This window comes from Sprattus sprattus (genome assembly GCF_963457725.1).
Source record: "Sprattus sprattus genome assembly, chromosome: 4".
NCBI lineage: Eukaryota > Metazoa > Chordata > Actinopteri > Clupeiformes > Clupeidae > Sprattus > Sprattus sprattus.
The window spans coordinates 34,314,402-34,338,654 of NC_137923.1; the positions used below are offsets into that span (position 1 = coordinate 34,314,402).

At 40.2% G+C, this 24,253-nt stretch overlaps 1 protein-coding gene across 12 annotated transcripts in view; it reads right to left on the reverse strand.

The window, feature by feature from the left end:
* Positions 1 to 6: 6 nt before the first annotated feature.
* Positions 7 to 24,253, reverse strand: part of obscnb (obscurin, cytoskeletal calmodulin and titin-interacting RhoGEF b) — a 153,045-nt gene continuing 128,798 nt past the window's right edge. For all 12 annotated transcript variants that reach the window (XM_080837358.1, XM_080837362.1, XM_080837359.1 and 9 more), the window contains 20 exons: positions 23,028 to 23,246; positions 22,735 to 22,768; positions 22,576 to 22,622; positions 22,361 to 22,465; positions 19,956 to 20,095; positions 9,403 to 9,603; positions 9,181 to 9,257; positions 8,288 to 8,458; positions 7,942 to 8,101; positions 5,880 to 5,996; positions 5,612 to 5,776; positions 5,236 to 5,394; positions 4,537 to 4,714; positions 4,107 to 4,220; positions 3,860 to 4,027; positions 2,008 to 2,110; positions 1,779 to 1,908; positions 1,436 to 1,538; positions 1,275 to 1,317; positions 7 to 1,001 (listed from right to left, as the gene is read on the reverse strand). In XM_080837358.1, the coding sequence (XP_080693484.1) occupies positions 83 to 1,001; positions 1,275 to 1,317; positions 1,436 to 1,538; positions 1,779 to 1,908; positions 2,008 to 2,110; positions 3,860 to 4,027; positions 4,107 to 4,220; positions 4,537 to 4,714; positions 5,236 to 5,394; positions 5,612 to 5,776; positions 5,880 to 5,996; positions 7,942 to 8,101; positions 8,288 to 8,458; positions 9,181 to 9,257; positions 9,403 to 9,603; positions 19,956 to 20,095; positions 22,361 to 22,465; positions 22,576 to 22,622; positions 22,735 to 22,768; positions 23,028 to 23,246 (3,353 nt within the window). In that variant the 3' untranslated portion in view covers positions 7 to 82. The remainder of the gene's footprint in view (positions 1,002 to 1,274; positions 1,318 to 1,435; positions 1,539 to 1,778; positions 1,909 to 2,007; positions 2,111 to 3,859; positions 4,028 to 4,106; positions 4,221 to 4,536; positions 4,715 to 5,235; positions 5,395 to 5,611; positions 5,777 to 5,879; positions 5,997 to 7,941; positions 8,102 to 8,287; positions 8,459 to 9,180; positions 9,258 to 9,402; positions 9,604 to 19,955; positions 20,096 to 22,360; positions 22,466 to 22,575; positions 22,623 to 22,734; positions 22,769 to 23,027; positions 23,247 to 24,253) is intronic.

The following is a 24,253-nucleotide window of genomic DNA, read 5'->3' on the forward strand; positions in this document are numbered from 1 at the left end:
TTCTTGATCATCTGAAAAAGCACTTTTTCGCCAACAGCTCCATGAGTATGTGCAGACACTTGAGTCTTTAAAGCTCATCTGGTTATCCTTGACAATTCTTTTGGATTTCAGAACAATATAGAGGTTTGATCTCCAGGTTAATGTGGCTCTCGCATGCCTCTACGGTGCGAGTGATCTGACTGGAGGCACAGGCACTACTCCTGTGGCAGCGCTGTTCCTCTTGGCTTCTGGATGAGGGTGGTCCAGAGGTGAAGAGGACCCCTGAGAGATGCTCTCTGAAGCGGCTAAAGAAACCTGTGTTGGGCTTAGGCTTAGCCACAGGCCACTTGAGGTTCAATATCACAGGCTGACCGACAGTGGGCTCGCTGATGTCTCTTTGGATGACAGAAACCTCACAGAGAGTCTCATCCGAGGTAGATGGGGCTTCTGCTCTCCCATAGGCCTCCCCATCTTGTGGGACATAGTCCTGGAGGTCTTCTAGGATGACTGTGTGACCTCCACATGGCAAGCTTTTAGCACCTCTGAAGACAGATGTGTCAATTTCAGGTTCTGGCTCTACAACAAATGGAGGTTCTTCCTCGGGTTTATTCTCTGCCTCTCCACCAACATTTGGAGTTGCCTCAATGATTTCCACAAGGTTGTTGTTGTTGTTATTTGCATTAGGGTTGGTCTGTGAGGACCTTTTTGATCTCATGACATGCTCTCTCTCTGGTCGAGCAGGAGAACGACCCCGTCTCCGTGGTAGCTTTGGGGACTTATTAACCTTATATTCAATGATCTCCTCCACTTCCACCCATTTGGGGTTCTTCCCTGTGGCACCATCTGGTTCTGTGACATAGAGTGTTGGAATGGCCTTCCTGGGCGTCAGGCGTCTCTGCCTGGGAGATGGAGGGGTTGCAGGGGTGGAGGTCTCAGAGCGGTACACTCCCATGGCAGAGGTGCGTGGGGACATGTGACGCTTCAGTCGGGTATTTTTGACCACAGTGGTAATGGTCTCCTCTCTGAGGATGAAGAAGGCACAGAATGTAAGGGAAAGCACTATCAGTCATTTCTTTATGACATCTTTGCATGCAGCAGGTTGGTGCTTCCACCCCTTGATTTCAGACTCATCTAGCTGGTGCACTCGGTAATGGTGGTAAACTCTGAATAATAGAGTTGATTATAAAAATCCTTCGAAAATGACCAATTACCATTGAGTGTCATTAGTTAATTAGGTAAGGAATTGAATACAGTTACAACTGAATTACAACTGAGTTACAAATTTGGCAACTTACATGATAATGGTTTTTTTTGGTGCTTTGGTCTCTTGCTCTGTGACTACAACAGAAATAGGGTTTGAAAGAAGAATGATTAACTTAAATCCAATGATGTTGGGGCATGATAAAGTGGGTCTGTTTATTTTTTTTTTATAAATAATTGATTTTTTCTGTACTACCTTCAATTGTAATGGCTTGCTCTCCTGTGCGGTCGATGGCCTTGGCGACAACTGCATGGCACAATTCAGCGCCACATCTGGCATTGCCAAGACGGTTAGACAGCTAGAGACAACAAAAAAATAAAAACAATTGTAGTGTATTCTAATACAAAGAACAATTACTTAACATCAAAGAAATATGACTGGCCACAAAACGTAGATATTGGTAGGAACCATCCAACTGAACGGGCTAGCAATTGCACTTTAATCCTACCTGCATGTGCTTTTTTTCTGACATGAACAGTGATTCATTTTGGCTTAAAATACCATCAAATACTGCACACATGCTCTAGCAACACCGTACCTCACATTCATAGCGTCCCAGGTCCTTCTCCCCTGGGTTTTTGATGATAAGGACCAGGACACCACTGCGGGTTTCACTGTACGTCTGGTACCGTTCTTGATCAGTTAACAGACGCCCCTCTTTGAACCATCTGATCGTCAAGCATTATGCATATGCAGAGTGTTAATATTTTGAATTAAAGATTGTGTACATAGAAGTAGGAGAAAATGAGCTCATTGTTTTAGATTACCTGATTTTAGGACTTGGAGCACTTTGAATGATGCCTGTGAACTGAGCGTCCTCACCAGCAATTAGAGTGGCATTTCGAATCTTGTTCACAAAGCGGGGTGGAACTAGAAAGAAAATGCAGAAAAGTCAAAACACTGACATGGAGGATCCTAGAGTGGTTTTGTAAAGCGCTAAACTTGTATCTCATTATGCATTTTGGGAAAGATTCTAAATATTGAATCAATATATTCCCCAGAATTTCCTTCTTCATTCAAACTGGCTCGGGTAACACTGCTGCTCAAGAAGCCATCTCTCGAATCCCACTCAGGTGGAAAACTATCGACCGGTCTCACTTCTCACGTTCCTATCTAAAACCCTTGAGAGGGCAGCTTCCAAACAAGTCACAGAGTTCCTGTCAAGGAACAATCTCCTCGATCCCAACCAGTCTGGATTCAAAAGCGGTCACTCCACTGAAACAGCCCTGGCTGTGACGGAGGCCTTAAAAACAGCTAGAGCAGCAGCTCAATCCTCGGCTCTCGTTCTGCTTGACTTATCAGCTGCGTTTGATAGAGTCAACCTCCGCATCCTTCTGTCCATACTGTCAAGTATGGGCATTTCTGGCTAGGCGCACTCCTGGTTTGAATCGTACCTCACTGGACGCTTGTTCAATGTGTCATGGCAAGGTCAGTTGTCTGTACCTCGCCACCTCACCACTGGGGTGCCCCAAAGGGTCGGTGATGGGACCACCTTTCTTTGCCATTTACACCACCTAGCTGGGCCCTATCATCCGCTCACATGGTTTTTCCTATCACTGTTATGCCGAGGATACTCAACTGCTTCTTTCTTTCCCTCCTGAGGACAACACTGTTTCGGTATGGATCTCGGACTGTCTTGCTGATATATTCACATGGATGAAAAACTACCACCTTCGGCTGAACTAGGCCAAACCGGAACTGATGTCTTCCCAGCCAAACAGGTCATCCACAACAACATCAAAATCAATATTGTCTCTTTATCTCTTGTTCCATCCAAAACAGCAAGAAACTTCGGGGTCGTTATTGATGATCAACTGACCTTCACAACCCACATCGCCTCTGTCTCCAGGTCGTGCCGCTTTGCGCTATACAACATCCACAAAATCAGGCCGTACCTAACCCAGTATGCCACCCAGCTGCTGGTGCAAATCTTGGTGAGTTCTCGCCTAATCTACTGCAACGCCCTCCTAATGGGCCTGCCGGCTTGCGTGGTAAAACCACTGCAGATGATCCAGAACGCGGCGGCGTGTCTGGTGTTCAACCAACCAAAGAGGGCACACGTCACCCCGCTACTCATTAAGCTCCACTGGCTGCCGGTAGCTACTTGCATTAAGTTCAAGTCACTTAGGCTTGCCTACAGTGTGCTGGCTGGTTCTGCTCCCACCTACCTAAATGCTCTTGTAAGGGCAAATGTAAGACCCAGGACGCTGCGCTCATCTAGTGAGCGTCGTCTGGCACTGCCGCCTGTGCAAGCACGGCAATCCAGACTATTCACATTTGTAGTTCTACGTTGGTGGAACGAACTGCCTAGTACTACCAGAGCAGGGGCGTCCCTCTCTACCTTCAAGAAGCTCTTGAAGACCCAACTCTTTATAGAGCACCTCCCTTCCTAACTGGCACTTGGACGAATGCTTAACTTGCACTTCAGCAGTTATAGTCCCACACTTCTTTTTTTTTCTTTCTATGTCGTTTTCTATTTCTTATGTAAAGTAGTATTTATAGTAACACCAGGTTTTTATTGCTCTTAGCTTGATTGTCTCTTCCTTGTACGTCGCTTTGGACAAAAGCATCTGCTAAATGACTAAATGAAAATGTAGAATGCATTGCACCATGACTTACCCTGCACAGTGATCTTTCCCAAAGTGCTGGCGTTGCCTGCAGAGCTGGTAGCAAAGCACATATACTGGCCTGAATCATCTGCTGTCATGTTGTCCAGGATCAGAGTGCATGAGCCATCAAGATCCTCTATGATGATGTGATGAGGGTCTGCCTGTACTGCACGGCCATCTAACAAGAAGAGAAAGGCTTGAAATCTTGAGTCTATGCAAAAAAAGATAGATTTACCCGCAGGAAATATAGTCCTTACCCTTATACCACACCACCGTAGGCTTGGGGATGCCTCTGACTTTGCAAGCCAATTTAACGGTCTGTCCAAGCTCTGCTGTGCAATCTGCCAAAATCTCAACAAAATCTGGTGGACCTGGTGAAAGAGTAAATGGTACAGTATTACATTGCATTGTGCTATGTTGAGTAATAACAACAACAATATTTAGGAATGTATAGTGCCTTTTGCCATTACAAGGTTACTTGAAAATGTAAAATATGATCTAATTACTAACACAAAGCTAGAAAAGCACCAGGCTAGAGCTTAGATGACACTTACTCCAGGCTGAACATGTAAAATATGAACTGACTGCTAACACAAGGCTAGAGCTTAGATGACACTTACTCCAGGCTGAACATGAAAAAATATGATCTGATTACTAACACAACGCTAGAGCTTAGATGACACTTACTCCAGGCTGCTAGACTGTAGCGCTGCTGCAGGTCCCGGAGGTCTCGCAGCCAGGAGTTCTTAATGATAACGGTCCGTGCTTGCAGAGTGTACTTTCTCACAGAGTCCTCCCGCTCATGCCAAATCTCGAAGGCTCGTTCATCGCCTTCCACGGTCTCATTCACATCAATATTGTTGAGCTGTAGATGACAGAATTCCCTCAGATCAAATATGTATGTGAAAAAATATGTATATAGTTGAAACCAGGTCAGGAAGTCTGTCATTTGAGGGACAAGGTCACTTTGGTGCTGCATTTTTTTTAGGGCACTAAGGCAGTGTCCTTCTGGGTCTGTATTGTTATATCAGGAAACCTCATCATAACATTCAGATTAGGATTATTTATAAACAAACTTCATTTCATCAGAAAGAACCTCAGCTAACATTACGTGCAAACTATAGCTTATCACTGTGCACAACGAATACATCTATAAATGACATTGCCACTAACATTTTTGGTATATTGGTTTGTCAGGGAAAATAAAAAAATTAATGAATTGGGCAGATTATGTAGGGCTCCAAGGCCACAGTGGCCAAATGCACATCATGGCATCAGAGCCAGTGGTGAACTGGCTGCAGCAGTAATATTGTCTAAGCAGTTCAAACATGTCAAAAGTAGGGCAGTAAACAATGGCCAGATGCAAATACACAGGTAACACTTCACCTTCATCATGTTCTTAAAGATGTAAGCCTGCGTGTCTGCATTGGTGTCTCGTTTTTGTTTGCAAATAACAACATAGTTTTTGAAAAGGAAGGCGTGTCGGTGATGGCCTCTGGCTGATGTCCTAACTCCAGGGGCTCCTTCCCAAACAGTAAATGGTCCCTGTCAAAAACAGGTCCAACATCAGGTATGCAGCACAACTGTACAACATATCTTCATGGGTCATGTGAAGGAACTAGCATGTACTTTTTTTCATATTTTTTATGATCTTTCTTTTTCACATGGGATATTCTCTTAGCCTGGTTCTCTACCTGAGAAGTGTGTTTTTTTTCTTCAGCTACACCTGTGATAACTGCCTTTTAGTTGATACTTTAGCTACCTGTCGAATGGGCTCGCCCAGGGCCTCCAAGTTGGCAGGGTAGTTTTCTATGAGGGACACATGGTGAGTGTTCTCAGAGCGCTGATGCAAGGAGGACACCATGGCATAAGCCTCCTCCAGCAGGCAACAGTTCTGTCCATTTCTTGCCTTGTTCCGGATCAACTCCTGAACAGAAATGTGTTATACATATGAGATAATGCTCAAGACTGAGGTGAAGTACAAAGATGATAGTGTAGCTGTCATATTTAATGGCAATATTTCTATTCACCTTGAGTAAGGTCTTGTATTTCTGAATTCTCTCCACTGGTCTTTGAATGTATCCATTTATACTCAGAATAGGGCCTTCAGAGGGATCAATGTTGGCAAGCTCACTGTCACTGTATTTCTGAAAATGAACATATACACACTGTGAACAAGAATGGATTACAGTACATCATATCACAAAACCTCAACAGTACTACTGAAAGTCATTAATTAATTCAAGCATATTTAAAAAAATAAATAATAATTATCAAATCAAGAAAATAAAAAGATAAAAATAAAGGCACCTTAAATATGATGTCCGTTATAAAGTCTTAAGCTACTGCAATCTACCGGCAATTTAATTAATATTCAAACTTCATTACTTGAGAACTGGGAAACGCCTCCAAATATGAAGGTTTCTTTTATAAATGAATTAATTTTGTAATGTTTGTTGCTTGTATAAATGCTTAAATCGCTATTGGACACAATTGTCTGTTAAACACAAAACTATTAGGGCTGGGCAAGTTAACACGTTATTATCCAATTAATTCATCAATTATTTAACACCGACATTAATTTTATTGCGCGTTAACGCAGGTCTTATTATTCTGCTCAAAGGCTTTTATTTTGTAAAAGTCTGCCGCGAAACCGGAAACGGAGTCGAACGTCGCACATGGCGGCCCTCTTGCCAGAGTCAGCTCACTAACCCATAACATTGTGTTGGTAGTGGTACATGCACTTTATAAATAACCATAACTTGCTCAATTTTCTACCGATTTTTAAGCAGTTTGGTTTGTTCTAAACGTCAGAGATGTAGTTATGACGCTGCATACGTATGAATCATTATAATTATAACTATGGGTTTTCATATGAAAATAACATTAAAGGCACCCAGTGCAACAACAGGGCATCAAAATGGAAATATTCTGGATAAGACAATCTTTATGATATTGACATTTTATTTTGGTGCCACCAATAAATAAAGCAGGATTCCAGTCAGTAACGGATTCCCGTCGGCAATTCTCTGAGTTTCCGAACGCGTGACGTCACTATTTGCGAGCTATTCGAATCGTGCATTCGCAAACAGAACCAGTGACAGGATCACGTGATAGAATCTCCGGAAGCGTTCGGGACTCATCGGTCTTGTTCGTGTGCAGTCGGAAGATTTGAAAAAATGGCCTCTCCCCACCGGCGATTGTTGTTTACGATTTTCTATCAGTTCTCACCACACAACAACTTCTCATCTTTGCTCCTTGAATGTCGATATGTAATGGTATGGAGTTATTGAAACTTACTATGTGTAAAAAAGACTAGAAATTGAATGTTTATTTTTCGAGTCTCAAGCCTCTAAAGTTGCACTGGGTGCCTTTAAACAGAACAGATAGGTACAATAAATACACACATGCACAAAGTATTTATGTAATTTATGTTAAATCAATATATAATCGATATACTCAGCATACAGAATGGCAACATGACATATACTTTTATAATAGGAATATTACTAATATAATAAAATAATTTGAATTATTACATGATTAGCTTAAAAAAGCAATATTTCTGTAGTAACTACAGGGACATTTGGTACTGAATATAGACTGGTTATACTGCTCCCTGATGAAAGTAAAATTAAATTGCCTGATAACATTAATGTCCTGGCAGTGGCAATTAGCTTTAATTTTGTATTTGCTTTGATAACATTGTTTAAGTTGAGATTTACACTGAATATTTTATGTACCTGTTGATGTTAAAAGTATTTGCACAACACATGTTATGGCACTTTCGTTCATACTGCAGGACATTTAAAATAAAAGTGCGCTGTACACAACTTTTGAATTAAAATGCGATTAATCGCGATTAATCAGGGAAATCATACGATTAATCGCGATTAAAAATTGTAATCGTTGCCCAGCCCTAAAAACTATATCTAATGCCATAGGGCCCAAGTCTGATCAAGAAGGCTAATCATTGTTTTCATGACAGTGGTTTAGAAATGTGCTAGAAGTCTGCAAGGCATTGTGTGGTTCAACATGTTTGACAATGAGAGCTCCATGTAAAGTGCGAGATGAACCAGGGTTAATACATACTTTGAAATACTGGTGAACAGCCTTCTCACTGATGGCAGCTTCAGCTTGGGACTGACCCACAAAGTATTGGAGATATTTTTCAAATCCTTCAGTATTTCTCAGGAGGTGCATAGCTACATCGTCATCTGTATCACACTCATTCAGGCCAGGAAGAACAGAGCTGAACGAAAGAAGGGAGCATTTAGTGTTTAGACAGAGTTTTCTCGTATCAGACATTGCTGTTATTTACTAAAATCTTACTCAACAGGGGATATCACTGATAATGAAGATTAATAGAAACAGAGGTCAATTAATAGACAAAGGGTAATCCTCTCGGTGATGTAAAATGTAATGCATATCTAGTAACCTGCTATGGAAGGCTTTGATGTCATCAATGTTTCTAAATATGGCTTCTTTCTGGCTTGCAGTTTCTGGTGGGACGTCTTCCTTCTCTATTTGCTTCAGATGGTGGGATGAGATGAACTCCACATCTTTCACATACTCTTTCTCACTGTTAATCATCTCTTGGACCAGCTGACTAAAGAGTGGAAAACAGGACACATCTTTCAAATACTCTTTCTCACTGTTAATCATCTCTTGGACCAGCAGACTAAAGAGTGTAAAAGCAGGACATCATAATTCAATCAAATTCAATTCAAATTTTTAAATATAGCGGCAGAACAATACAATTGTCTCAAGGCGCTTTACAGAGCCCAAAGCCTAGACCCTCTTAGAACAAGCACAATGGCAACATCATAAGAATCCATAGAGACTGATTTTGTAGCATGTAGGGGCCGTTCAAAGTGAAATGTTTTTTTGTCTCTTTAGGCATATTGCTTATATTCCAAAATATGAACGTTAAAATAATGCCAGGTGGAAATTGGTTGCATATGTGTGGCTGCTATGATATGTTAATTGATGATTCAATCAATTAGTTAGTTAGATAGCTAGCTTCTTGGTGTAGCATAGACAGGTAGCTTATTAACAACCCATTGTTACCCATAAACAATTTCTGCTTGTGCCTTTTCTGCTTGCACCTAAAATAGATGTGAGGCGCCTCAATTCAGTGTGACTTTTCCCCAGTCAGGTTGTTCATATGAGACACAACTGAAATCAAGCATCCAGAGGCGAGAAAAGCACCTCGATGTGAACGGCTCCTTCATTTTCAAACTATCACGCAATTTCTTTCATCCAGAAGTCCATATTTGAATGAAATGTAAAAAGATGTTTTAGTGAGAATAATATCTCAGACAGACTTACCAGAGCTTCCTCTTGTACTCCCCTTCTGACACCTCCTCTCCAGTGCCCTCAGATGGGTCCCCTGTCTCTGTAGAAAGCTATACAGTTCCCAGATGAAATATAAAAATATATAAATATATAACAAAACTGGAACTATTACTGGAAATAATAATACTATTAATAATAATACTGGGACTAAGTGGACACAACACCACACTCATAGCTTTACATAACATGACTGACCTTCAGGCGCTTATCTAAGTAAGCAGGTGAAACCCAGCCCTGGCGGGATGGTGTGTTCTTGGTTGGTTTGGTGCGCACCAGCCATTTCAGGGGGTGAGCGGAGTCCAGGACCTCCACGTACTGTCCCTCCTTCAGTGCTATTGTCTCTTGATAAGCGCAGGTGGGGTTGTAATCAGCAGTGGCCACATAAATGTCAAACATCTGCAAAGGACCAGAGGATGGTGTTGGTGTTGGACTTAAATGTTGAGCATGCCTCAGTGCATAGGCTTACTGCTTATGCACTGAGGCATGCTCAACATTTAAGTCACTTACAGACTATTTCTAGGTCTAAACCTGATTGTGGTCTCAGATGAATGGAACCCATTATCCAAACAACCTCCATCAAGAATCTTGAGCATATCAACTTACAACTAACCCAACGCGCAGCACACCATGTTCTAACTACCGACCAGTTTCTTTGCTCCTCTGCATTTTCATCACCATCCCTGTTTCATAATGGAAGTCCCTTCATACGTTATGTGCAACACATATAACAAATTTTCCTTTCCAGCAGAGTCCATCTGTACTAATTATAATTTCTACTCCTTTGAAAGCCATACAACGAACTCAAATAGAACACGGATACGTTTTAAAGCAAGGTTAACTATGTCAGGCACAAGAAAGAACAAAAATAAACCCGACAATCAACCTAATAAGTCTACAAACACTTCGCCAAGTGGCAAACCGCATGCTAGCCAAGAACTAGCAGCCTCTTCAGTGGAGGATAGCGAGAGGATGGACGCAACAAACAATGGTCGTCGGGATATCCAGAATCAAGATGTTTTAGAGGCCATCGCTTGTCTCAAGACTGAAAGTTTGGCGCGTCACAGAGAAGTTATTGATGGCATAGCCCACATTAGATCGGATTTGGATGTCATCAAAAGCAGAATGACCACGGCTGAACAACGCATAGGTGACACGGAGGATGTAACAGCACAGCTAACGACAACGGTGTCTGAGTTGGAAGCCAAAGTGAAACAACTTACAGAAAAGAATGACGACCTTGAGAATCGCTCACGCCGTTCGAATCTACGCTTCATTGGGCTGGAAGAAAAGGCGGAGGGTGCCGACGCTGAATCCTTTCTGGAGAATTGGCTCACCGAAGTCCTCGGACCGGAGAACTTCCCCCATCCATTGCGGATCGAGCGAGCTCACCGCATCGCAGTTACTCCAACGGTCAACACTTCACGGTACGTTCACACACAGACGAACTTCGTGCCGCTCCTATTGGGAATGAATGGAAACGAAATTCCATCTGTTGAGCAAAAAACGCCGCCGCCTGACTATCAAAGTTGACGAACCTTTAACTTTATGCAAATGTGTACCAGGCGGTAACCAATCAGCGCGGCGTGTGTCAGAATTGGAGTTTGACGTTACTGACGTAGTGCAGAAGCCCGGTGAATTCAAAATATTTCATAGAAAATGGCGGAGCCTCGCAAGTCCGGATTGGAAAATATTTGATGTGAATCAAGCTGGATACAGGTGTTTACACGACTTTAATATGTCAACATCTGCTCGGTTTGTTGTTTATAAACTATACGAACACTGTCAGGGCAAACTGAATATTGTAGGTCTTAAATAAGCTCTCGACCATTATTGTTAGCTTGGTGCTAACGCTTTCATTGAAGATCAATGTAGAAGCTAGCTGCTAATCCTGGGTCCCGGGAGTCTGTTTAACTGGAAATATTTGTATGTGAATAAAGGTGTGTACACGACTTTTATATGTCTACATCGACTCAGTTTGTTGTGTATATACTATACGAACATTGTCAGGGCAAACTGAATATTGTAGGTCTTAAATTAAGCTCCTAACCGTTATGTTAGCTTGCTGCTAACGCTTTGATTGAAGATGAATGAAGAAGCTAGCTGCTAAAATGCTATTAGCGCTGCACTGCAGTCGAACTTGCTACGTGACACTCGCAAGATGACAACCAAACATATTTTTCTGACCATGCCCCCTAGGCGGCATACCGCCTGAGAAAATTCGCGGCTAGTGTGAACGCCTCGTCAGGCAAGCAGAAGCAGAGGCTAAATACTGAACGTCCCAGGACACTGATCGCGAAATTCCTGAACTTCAAAGATAAAACGCGGGTGATGGACGCGGCACGGAAGAAGAAGGTGATTATGTACAACAACCGACAGGTCAAACTTTTCTCAGACTTTTCAGCCGACGTGCAGAGCCAGCGGAACGCCTACTATGCGGTGAAACAGACTCTATACGCCAAGGGAATAGAGTATGGCCTTCAATACCCCGCCAAACTTCGGGTGACATATAAGAGCAAGGTCATCGTCTTCCAGACGCCCGGAGAAGTGGATACGTTTCTTCACAGCATTGATGATGACTCAGGGTGATGTATTGCTTATATGCAAAGTAGGCTAAACATGCAATAGAAATGCAATATACGTTATTTCTAGTACACACGGCTGATTTGATTTGAAAGATGTTTACAAGTTAAACAAGGAAAATAAAAGAAAAATGGCTCATTTAATTGGGCCCAATATTATTCTGTTATTTCTCATTTTAAAGGGTGTCGCTAAATAATTGAGTCATGCTTGCACTCAGTAACCTATTTGCTTTCAGAACCTTAAAGATTATACGTTATTGGCTATGGCTTTTTCTAAAATGTTCATTTTGTCCTACCATAAAGGGGTGGTATTTTATATTATTTGAATACACAGAGATTAAAGGTGGTTTATTTAGTTTATTTGACTTACTCTTGCTCCTAATCAGGAGCTATTGGAAGGTGGATTTACTTAGTTTAGACCAGGGGTCGGGAACCTTTTTTGCCTGGAGAGCCACTTTTACCAATTTTTAATTTTTGTTTTCTCAGAAGAGCCACAAAAAGACAGTTACAAGAAATGTTTTGGATATTTAACTAACAGTTACTTTTATTCAACAGAGTTTTTTTTAATACATGTTCTACCCGTTTTAAAAGTTATTGTAGCCTATAACTTGAAATGTAAATGGCTATGGGAAATGACAGAAGTTAACAACGAGCGTAACAACGACATGAAGTTAACAACGTTGACAACACAACAATCGAAATTGAACATTAGGCCTACCAGAGATTAATGCGACTTCTGGTGCTGCATAGACTTGCTGATGGCCTTGTAGGCTGGCTCATATTCAGTGAGGTGAAGCTTCATGCAAGCATTTAGGCTTTCGTTGTTTATAAGCGAGCGCAGGTTCGTCTTTATATTTTTCATATGTGAGAAAGATTTATCGCATGCATAAGTGGAACCGAACATGGGTAACACAACAATACTATCATATTGCAATGTGCGATACATGGACAGTTCATTCCAAGTTTTTAGAAGCAGTTCGTCTTGAGATGGAAGCTTTCCCATGTCAGTCCACTTGTGTTCGCTCGCAAGCTGTGCTCGCTGACGTGCGATTCATTCCAGCTGATCGTTCAGTGATTTGAACTTGCCCACCCAGATGGCAGACGAGTCTATTTCGAAATCGCCGATAGAAACACCAGGGATGCACAATACGTTTTTTTCCTTTTCGATATTTTTCTCAAGCCTATCAACTTTAACAATGGAAGTTTTTTCGTTGACGGAAATGTAGCGAAATCTATGATTTTGTTAGATATTGGCATGGCAACCAGCCGTGACTGTAACATTATTTTGCAGGCTATGGTTACGGAGTCAAGTGAGGTGGAAAGTTAAATTAAATAACTCAGATAGACCTACGTATTTGACACGAAGCATTGTCATTTTATATAACTAGTATTGACTGTTATTTAATCCTTCTACTAGGCCTAGGCTGATGCCTTGATTCCACGTTTTTTTTCTCCAACCCATTTCTTCCGAGAGCCCCGGCCGTCAGCAAAAGAGCCAGTGGTGGCTCGCGAGCCATAGGTTCCCGACCCATGGTTTAGACTGTAAAGTAGGCAGTCAGTGGGTGGGATATGTTAAACATTTTGCATGTTCTAGCAAAATGTTTTTGGTGTGGTTCTTGTGCAGGTTTTCATTATTTCACGTGTATTGTCGTTTTATTTATTCTTTTTTTTTTTTTTTTTTTTTTTTGTATTTCCCTCTTCTCTGTCTACCCTCATATTACCCAACTCTTCAGTACAGCTCATGCTCTTTGTTAAGGCTCCCCATAGCATCCCCTAATGGCAGATAACCAGGTATGCAAATTAACCTCATGGAACATAAGAGGCTTGGGCAGTTTGGTGAAAATAAAACAGGTAATGACTAGACTAAAACACTTGGGCTCTAGAATTATATTTTTACAGGAAACGCACCTAGTCTCCACTGAAGTCATTAGAATACGTAGAAGGTGGCAGGGACAAGTGTTTGCTGCTAACTTCTCATCTCATGCTAGAGGAGTAGCTATCTTAATTCACAAATCTGTTCCAATTCAAATAATCTCAACTATTATGGACCCTGGGGGAAGTTTATTGGGAAATTACCTTAATTTAGTAAATGTCTACGGGCCAAATAAGGATGATCCTGATTTCTACAAGAATATTTTTCTAACAATTTCAACCTTAAGGGGGGGAGTTATAATGGGGGGAGATTTCAATTGTGTTTTGAAACCAGATATGGACCGTGAGGGTGGTCAAGACTCATCTCATAGTCATACAAGAAAGGTAATTCACCACTTCATGGCAGAGCTGGGGCTGTGTGATATATTTAGGAAACATAACCCAGATAAGAGAGAATTCTCATGCCATTCTACTACATACAACACCTATTCCAGACTTGATTATTTTCTAACACCTCAGTATTCAAAATCAAGAGTTGTTATTACAATGGCATAATAATATCTGATCATGCTGCAGTATCTTTAGAGCTTAAGGTTCATAAAGAATACAAAGGTCCTCCTAAATGGAGATTTGATAACAAATGGCTCCAAGATCCTCAGTTTGTACAGTTCCTTAATGCAAACATAGATGTGTTTTTCAAGGTCAACAAAAATGAAACGTCATCGCTAATCAGATGGGATGCCTTTAAGGCTTACATCAGAGGGCAAATAATAAGCTATACCAGTTTTAAATCTAAAGAATTTAAAAAGAAACTGTTAGAAATTGAAAAAGAAATTAAAACCCTAGAAGAGCTAATTGTAACTAATAAGACACCATCTGTAGAGCAAAGATTAAACACACTTAGAGCCCAATATAATGAAATGTCAGTAAATAAGGCCTTAAACAATCTAAATAAATTAAAACAGCAATTCTATGATCAGGGGGAAAAGGCAGGCAAATTACTTGCCTGGCGCATTAAAGCTATACAAAATGAGAGATCAATACATGAGATAGAAAAATCAAATGGAACAATGACTTCAGACCCCAAAGAAATAAATGAAACATTTCATAAATTCTATGAAACACTTTATAAATCTGAATTCTCCGCTGATAAAACATCTTCAAATGGCTTTCTTGATGCCCTGAACTTCCCTACTCTTTCTCAAGAAGACATGGAAATTCTGGACAGACCATTAGAACTAGAGGAGTTTTATTGTGCCCTTATGTCTATGCAAAGTGGAAAAACTGCTGGCCCAGATTCGCTGCCCATTGAAATATATAAGACCTTCAAAGATATGTTGATACCCCAATTATTCATTATGCTTGAAGAAGCCTTCAGAATAGACTCCTTACCACCTTCCTTCTCTACAGCCCTCATCACTACAATATTGAAACCTGGCAAGCCACCTACTAAATGTGAATCTTACCGACCCATATCCCTACTAAACTCAGATACGAAACTAATTGCTAAAGTCATTGCACGGAGATTGGAGAAAGTCCTACCTAGTCTGATTCACGAAGATCAAAATGGATTTGTAGTAGGAAGACAAGCTTTTCACAATCTTAGAAGAGTCTTAAATATTATCAATATAGAAGATGGATCCCCCGATGTGGCCCTACTCTCCCTAGATTGTGAGAAGCCCTTTGACAGATTGGAATGGCCATATCTATTTGATATACTCCCTAGATTTGGCTTGGGACAAAATATTATTAAATGGGTTTCGTTATTATACAATGGACCCACTGCAGCAGTCTTGACAAACTCCATGACATCCAAACAATTCAAACTTACCAGAGGAACACGCCAAGGATGTCCACTGTTGCCCCTTTTGTTTGTATTGTCCATAGAACCACTGGCCCTAACAATTAGATCACACCCTCTGATACAGGGAGTTACAATAGGAAGCTGTGAACACAGAATAAGCCTGTTTGCAGATGACATCATACTCTTTTTTAAAAATCTGACAAAATCCCTTCCTGCCTTTCTTAACATAATAGCAACCTTTGGAAAAATCTCTGGCTACAAAGTCAACAAAACCAAGTCTAATATTATGTTCCTAAATGACACAGAGAGAGATAATCCAATAGTAGGGAACGATTTTCATATTGCATCCAAGGGCTTTAAGTACTTGGGGATACAGATCACCCCCAAAATACAAGATATAGTCTCAGAAAATGATATCCCAATTCTATCATCTACCAGTAATACTCTGAAGAGATGGTCAGATCTTCCCATATCTCTGATTGGTCGTGTAAACATACTTAAAATGAATATCTTACCAAAATTCTTGTATCTTTTTCAATCTATCCCACTTAGCCCCCCACCTACCCTATTTCCTAAACTGAAGGAATTAATGACTAATTTCATTTGGAATAACAGGCGCTCAAGACTTAGGATATCCTTACTTTATCTGCCATATGATAGAGGGGGCCTACAAGTGCCAAACTTTCTATGGTATTACTGGGCAGCCCAGATCAAGGCAATAATGCACTGGTTCTCAAATGAACCTAAACATTCCTGGGTTGAAATAGAAAATTACACCACATCCCCCTTGCCATTAAAGTTATATTTATTTTCTGATTCATTAAAGAACCTGTTAAAGAACACACACAACCCCTTTGTTAAAAACTCCATCATAGTCTGGCACAAAGTGCAATCACATTTAGGTATTGATCCAGACCTATCAGGGTTCACCCCAATATGGGGAAACCACCAATTCCCAGCAGGAAGAAACGACTCAGGGTTCAAATCATGGGCAATGAAAGGTATTAGTAAAATCATGGACATGTATAATGCGGATAAGGTATTGTATAGTTTTGAGGAATTACATGGTGCTTACAATATACCACGGAACCACTTCTTCAAATATTTGCAAATTAGGAGTTATATTTTGAAAAAATACAAACAACAGATAAACAAACCACCACTGTCCAGCCTTGAAGAGGTTATACTAAATCATATGCATAGTCGTGGTCAGGTTTCGGTGACTTATAACTTAATTGTGGAAAACTCCAAAGAATCTTCAAATGACAAGAGAATGAAGTGGTCCAGTGACATGGATACAGAAATTTCTTAGGACGAATGGGCAAAGGTGTGTCACACAGCACAGACTCAAACTATAAACACCAGGTTTAAACTTATACAGTATAAATGGATTATGCGCACATATATAACTCCTTCCCTTTTGCACCGCTTCAATAACAATAACCCTGACCTCTGCATTAAGTGTGGTCTAGAAGAGGGCACACTTTATCACTGCCTGTGGACCTGCCCCAAAATAAGGGAATTTTGGGAAAAGGTAATAGAACGAATCTCTGACATAAGCTCCACCAGATTCCCCGTCTGTCCTAAGCTGTTCATTCTTGGACTTGTCCCAACAGACTTAGGGCCCTATCTTGCACCCAGCGCAATTGACATTGTCACCGACGCATGTATCATTCCCATCTTGCACCCGGCGCACAACGCGATTTTCCCTCCAGAGGCGCGCTTCGAAATGAACTTGCGTCGACATGGGCGGGGGCGGAACAGAGAAGGCGTTTCTCTGGCGCAAGTGGTATTTTGCAGTTTCAAAACAACGCCGTGCGCCGTTGACCACAAAAAAGCTGGTCTAATGTCAGAGGCGCAATGTCTAAAGTCTGTAACGCGTATTCAGAACGCTATTTTAAGGGCGCATGTGCTTGCCCGCACAGTATAGGACCTATAGGCTACACTTTACTTCTGTCGTCTTCACGAGAGATTTACATCAATTGTTTGGCAAGCCATATATAATTACAAGGAAAATAAAGTATTTACCACATGAAGAAATCATTGTGATATCCGTATCCAAGACATTTTAAAACTAGGCATACATCTAGCGTACACAATTGACCCAAATGATTCAGGTTAATTGAAGCTGCGTGACATTTGATTTATTGTATGGCTTTGTTGCATTTATTTAATGCCAGTATTATTATAAATCTTGTAAACTCATCTCTGTGTATGTGGACTTTATTTATGTACCTTGGGTTTGGTCAGCTGGTGCACTGGCTTGGGTGCCGATTTCCATGCCCCCAAATCCCTGCACGCTCTCAGGCGTGAGGGTAGATGTGGCGATGTCCTCTGCTGCCGTCAGATCCTGGGTCGAGGCAGATCCACCTCCCGTGAAGCCACGAGAACGTGTGTTACCTTCCAGCTTGGATGTCCCACGTCTCCGGACGTCATTATAGCGTTTTCGGCAACGTTTTCGGGTGCCCCGTTGCAGAAACAATCACGGCAATATCTTGACATGCTTGCTAGACTTTGCTTACTTTTGGAGGGTTTCTCGCATCTCCATATATATCTATATCCCGGCTTTTTACAAAGCCATACAATAAATCAAATGTCACGCAGCTTCAATTAACCTGAATAATGTGGGTCAATGTGTAGGCTACGCTAGATGTATGCCTATTTTTAAAATATCTTGGGTATGGATATCACAATGATTTCCTCAAGTGGTAAATACTTTATTTTCCTTGTAATTATATATGGCTTGCCAAAAAATTGGTGTAAATCTCACGTCGGTCTCCTCGGCTGTGAACTTATCCGGTCTTCCACCAGGTAATTCCGCCATCAAAATAACAAGCCGCTATCGACTATGCGCTCCTCGCTCTTAAAGGGAATGTGAGATGACGCTCGGATTGGTTTATTGCATATTACGCCCAAACCACACCTATGGCTGAGTAACCTCCTTTGGACCAACCCTTTTGACACTTGCGCTGGACGCAAGTGTGTTTTTTCCGCCGTTAAAATAGCAACTGCGCCATAGAGCCGCCCACACAGCTACTTGCGCTTGGCGCCGTCCTACTTGCGTTTCTGATCGACAAGATAGGGCCCTTAAGGTTGTCCATTACAGATAAAAAGATGGTATATATGTGCTCACTACAAGCTAAATACTGTATTGCCACTTCATGGAAAGCTATGGAGGCACCTTCTGTCAATTTTTGGTTCAAGACCCTGTCGAATACTCTGGCCATGGAAAAAATGACTTATGCTAAAAGGGGGAAGCTACAGATTTTCTACAAAGTATGGGAACAATTTACAGACTTCTTGGAAAGTCAACATGATGTACAAGATGTATAGGCTGTATACTTTAACTTTCTGACAGTATTGTAAGAGGGGTTTTTTTTTTTTTTTTTTTTTTTTTTTAATTATTATTATTATTTATTTTTTTTTTTTTCTATTTTTTGTCTTTCTTTCTCTTTCTTTAATGATGTTTTGTTTCTGTTGTTGTGTGTTTGTTGTTGATGTCTTTTATCCAAAAAGTATTTTCCTTCTACTGTATGTTGCTAAGCATATGTATTTTCATGTATGTTGTTGTACAAGTTGGAAAATTTAATAAATAAAATTCTAAAAAAAAAAAAAAAAGAAATATGTTGTAGGACATAACCCTTGTTTGAAGTTAAAAACAATAGTATTTGAATTTAAGTTCAAGTTCAAAGTCCCTTATTGTCATTGTCACAAAGACAACGAGACAGTAGAGGCAGCAACCGACAGCTAAAAAACGTAGGATGCTGTGAACATTATCTTCCACAGCTAAATAATAATAAATAACAATTAATAAATAGATTAATAAATATCTCTGAGTAAATTTAAAAAAGCAATATATCTACATATTGAGGTGCATCAATAGTTGCAGGGTAGAGTGTTAGAGTGCAGTGCATTAAATATACTTCATTTGTGTTGAATCAGAATTGTATTTCTAAACCTGATTGTTCAAATCCTTGATTGTGATTGGCTAAAAGCCGTTGTAAAATCCAGCATTACCTTACAATTTGACCTGATTACATTCCATATTACTGCGCAGCGAATGGCAAGGCATTCATATAGCGCATTTCATACCCAGTGTTCCATCTGGCTGTTGCGTTGCTTCAAGGGTTGCGTGGCAACGATTTATTTAGGAACTATAATTTTTAGTGGCGGAAGAATGACGGTTTATCATTAAACTATTGTTTCTTAAATTGAATTGTTTTTATTTATGAAACCATATCAAATATGTGTAGTAACAGGTTTAGAAAAGCAATAAGCCCCTCGAAACATTTTTAAAACTGCTGTTAGTAGTTCCTAAATTAAAATACTGTTGCACAGAACATCGTTTTCACCACGGACAGCCAATCAATATCTATAATAATATAATATTGCTGCTTTTTTGTTTTTATTTGATCTGTTTTTGTAATATCTTTTTTTAATGTTTTGTAAGTCGCTTTGGACAAAACGTTGGCTAAATACTCAAAAGCCCATACCTCTCCACGAGCATCACCCTCATCTGACTCAGAAGAGGAATCCACGATGAGTGAGGCTGGGCGTGATCGACCGTGATGGGGTGAAGGAGAGGGGGTCTTCGTCTCATCATCACTGTCAGCCCCTGGAACACGGAGTGAAGCTAGGGAACATTGAATTGGGTATCAATAACTTTCCTTAATACAAAAATGTAATATGATTGTGCTACAGTTAGCAATGGTACTTTCTTTGGCAGTTTTTTTATGTTGTGATGTTGTCAGTGATCTCAGTCACAAATGTTAACTATTTGTATCTTCGATGTGTCGACTGAATTCAAAGGTTTGACTGCAATCCTTTCTATGATACAATCCTTAAAATACGCAATACATTAGTGTCGCCCCTAGTTAAAAACTGTCCAACAGAAAATTGATTTTTGATCATTGTGGCTAGTTAGTCTTCTCCTGAAATGAATGAATAATGATGTGTACACAGTTAACTCATTTTTTACTTAGTCATCACAGTGTAAATGCAAATAAAATAAGTACAAGCTACAATATGTATAAAATCCACCAAGTGTAGAGTATAGTACTAGAGTAGTACTTAGCGCACATTCATGAAGTGTATTGTGACAGAGAAAGATGGAGCATTCTTCCCATGGCCTTTGGTTGTCTATCATTGTTATCTTATCGTATTTCCTTATTTAACACATGGTTACGTTTCTTTCAGCTCATTTTAGACCCTCATTTCAGAGCCTGTGTAAATGTCGAATAATGCCTGTCTCAGACTGTTGCATTGCAATGCTTTGACCCAACAGATGACGGAGGAGGTGTCTGGCGCATGGGCTTTTGTTGATTATGGAGACGTTAAAGTGAGATTGACAGGTCAACAAACCAATCACACCGCTAGCAAGCTGTTTACCTTGTGGGTTGTAGCATGCTAACATAAGATAGCTGGCTTAGACACCTCGCAAATCCCCTCAGACGTATTTTTCAGTTACAATAACAGGGTTTTTACGTGTCTATTTCTCTGTAACTTTTTAAAAAATCAAATAAAAAAAAGTCAAACAAACAACTTTTAGGTTCAAATACGACCATGCACGGAGTTTGGTCTGCCATCCTTTCTTTTGGAACTTCAAGCTCTTTAGACGTGAGGATAAACGCGATCTGATTGGCTAGCATCTGTGCTGTTGATTTGCATGAAATGCAATTTTATTTGGCTGACGCATACGTTGCCTCTCGAAAAGTTGATTTTTTTTTTTACTCTCACCGCAAGCAGCGCAACGGAACCACAATTCAGTTTGGCAACGGATGACGTCACCCCATTCAAAGTAAATGGGGATCCGTTGATCAACAAATTGCAACGCAACAGTCTGAGCCAGGCATAAGTGCACAAGTGCCGTTGAGCAAAGAATATTCAGACCCACCGAGAAGGCACTGTTTAAACACACAGATAGCATTTCTGGACATACGCCACAGACAAAATGAAAGGCCACATCATATAGTCTGCATCTGGGGATTCTGTGAATACATACTGGATACTTTGGGCCAGGATTTCATCCACTGGAGCACTTCATGGTTCTGTAAGCTGTCTGAATAACAAATTAACGGTTGGATGAGTATGTGACTGAAGGGACAGACGTACGGACGAATGGAAAGGTCATGTTTGGATTGATGACTGATGAGATGGAGAGAGGTTATTCAAAATAGTTTCCTCGACGTGCAATATGCAGTGAAAAAATCTCTATAGATAAATATGAGAGTCTTATATGCACTTAGACAGCAAAGCACAAAAACACCTGCATGGTCGATGGCAGACGGTCTTGTTGAACTAATGCTGTTGGATTTTTCAGCTCAACCTCAACACCTTTAAACAATACCTGATGTTAAATATTTATATATTATATATTCAACTTGCACTGTATTTGCACAGTTTTCTTTGTCTGCTAGACAGTGTGAAAAATGTCAATAATTGTTTTACCATTACCATTGTTTATGAATTCAGTTTTTAGCTATGGTACGTCAGGTTATTTTTTGATGACACAATTACATGAGAAATGTGTGTAATTAATTAGAGTTAAATAATTAGTAACTTTCTACCTTTTTTATGTCACAAATCATTCATATTTTCTCACACAGACAATCTGAAAAAAGATTGTTTGTGAATTAATGAAAAGGAGCATTAAAGTTTTCCTCATCATTGTTGAGATAGACGAATAAAATACATTTGTAATGTAATATGAACTTGTTCAGCTATTGAAATACAATTTCCAGAGTGAATCGATTACAAAGTTTGTATATTGTATATAAGTAAGGATCTCATAAGTAAGGACTGCGTAAATATGCCAATTCATTAATTGAAAATAAATATTAATTATGAACTGGACACTCACAAGGAACTGACTCATCATTTTAACAGCCTTCTCACTTACCTTGAGTCATTTTAGCAGATACCATCTCAGTAATCTGGCTGGTCAGTTTCTGGAGGAACTCCTCTGTACCCACTTCACCAAGATAGGCATATTTACTCCCTCCAGCTAAGTTCAACAATACAATTAGATATTTTATGAATATATAATATATTAATATACTGTAAATACATTAAACATTCTTGGATCCCTCCCGCCAAAGGGTTTGAAAGTCTAACCTTTGTTTGCCTCCTCTTCTGGTGGACTTATAGTGATGCCAAGTGACCTTGTAAAATTGCAAATTACATTTAATATAGCATCATAACATAGGATATACTCCTGAAATGTATCAATTTCCATACACAATATGAGTTGAATTGTTTACTTCTCATACTCACTCTGGTGTGATCTTATCCTTGTTACCTGATGACCCTACAAAATAGGTTTGAATTGCATAAATTCCACTTTAGTTTGAAATTCGTATTTATTAATGTCTATAATAAATAATATATAATATAATATAATTCATAAATAAATCGAAGTTTATACACATTGCTGTTGGACCTAACGAGTGTTCAGTGGCATATTGTAAAGAAAAAGTAATTCAACTTCCAAATGATATTACATGTTTTGCATGTAAACAATATCAAACATCAATGACTACAAATTGAATTGTCCTCCAACTCCATACCTTCCTCCACCTTGAGGTGGGCAGTACAGAGTGATTGGCCAGCCCTGTTGGTGGCAATGCAGGTGTAAGTTCCAGTGTACTCTTTTCCTACATCCATTAGGATCAGGCTATGCTGCGTGGCCGAGCTGGCCACCTTATAGCCCTTAGTGTCGGCCTTGATCCACAGCACATCGTCTGCAGACTCCTCTTTCAGCCAGGACACCATGGGCGTGGGGGAGCCTGCGGGATACAGTGGAGGACAAAGGGGAAAAGATTACTAATAGCAGTAGTAATGTAGACTAGCAGTTCCTGAAGGAAAAGCCAAAGGGCAGTTGAGATGGGAAAGGGGATAAAGACAAACCAAGCGACAAAGAAAGAAAGAAAAAAAAGAAAGAGAGAATAGAGAGGGAGAGTTTTTTTTTATCTTGTCCTCTCTACTGAATTGTATAGAATCTGTTGTTTTGTATTGTTTGTTTTCCTTTGATAGTGGTATATTTGGAAGTGTTCTTATTGAAAATATGTGTTACTGGTATGTAAAGCCTAAGTCATGAATTAGGAAAAGTGAGGGAGAAAGTGACACAAATATGCACAATTTGTTGGGCTGCAAACAAACAACAAACATTGGTCTTCATAAAAATGTGATTGTATGTCCATGGTATGTTCACTAGGGTCAATTTATAGTCGGAGTTCAGCAGGAGTCTCAAAAATATAAGATATAAATAAATAATGTGTGCAGAGTGAAATGTGAAAATAAATACTCTAACATCCGAGTGAGTTCCATTACACTAGAAAGACAAACTGAAGCTGCCTGAAATATTTGCCTTAACACTATTCCACCACTTAGTGCAACAGTAAAGACAAAAGACTGCTTGGGCCCTATCTTGCCGATCAGAAACGCAAGTAGGACGGCGCCAAACGCAAGTAGCTGTGTGGGCGGCTCTATGGCGCAGTTGCTATTTTAACGGCGGAAAAAACACACTTGCGTCCAGCGCAAGTGTCAAAAGGGTTGGTCCAAAGGAGGTTACTCAGCCATAGGTGTGGTTTGGGCGTAATATGCAATAAACCAATCCGAGCGTCATCTCACATTCCCTTTAAGAGCGAGGAGCGCATAGTCCATAGCGGCTTGTTATTTTGATGGCGGAATAACCTGGTGGAAGACCGGAAAAGTTCACAGCCGAGGAGACCGAGGTGAGATTTACACCAATTTTTTTGGCAAGCTATATATAATTACAAGGAAAATGAAGTAT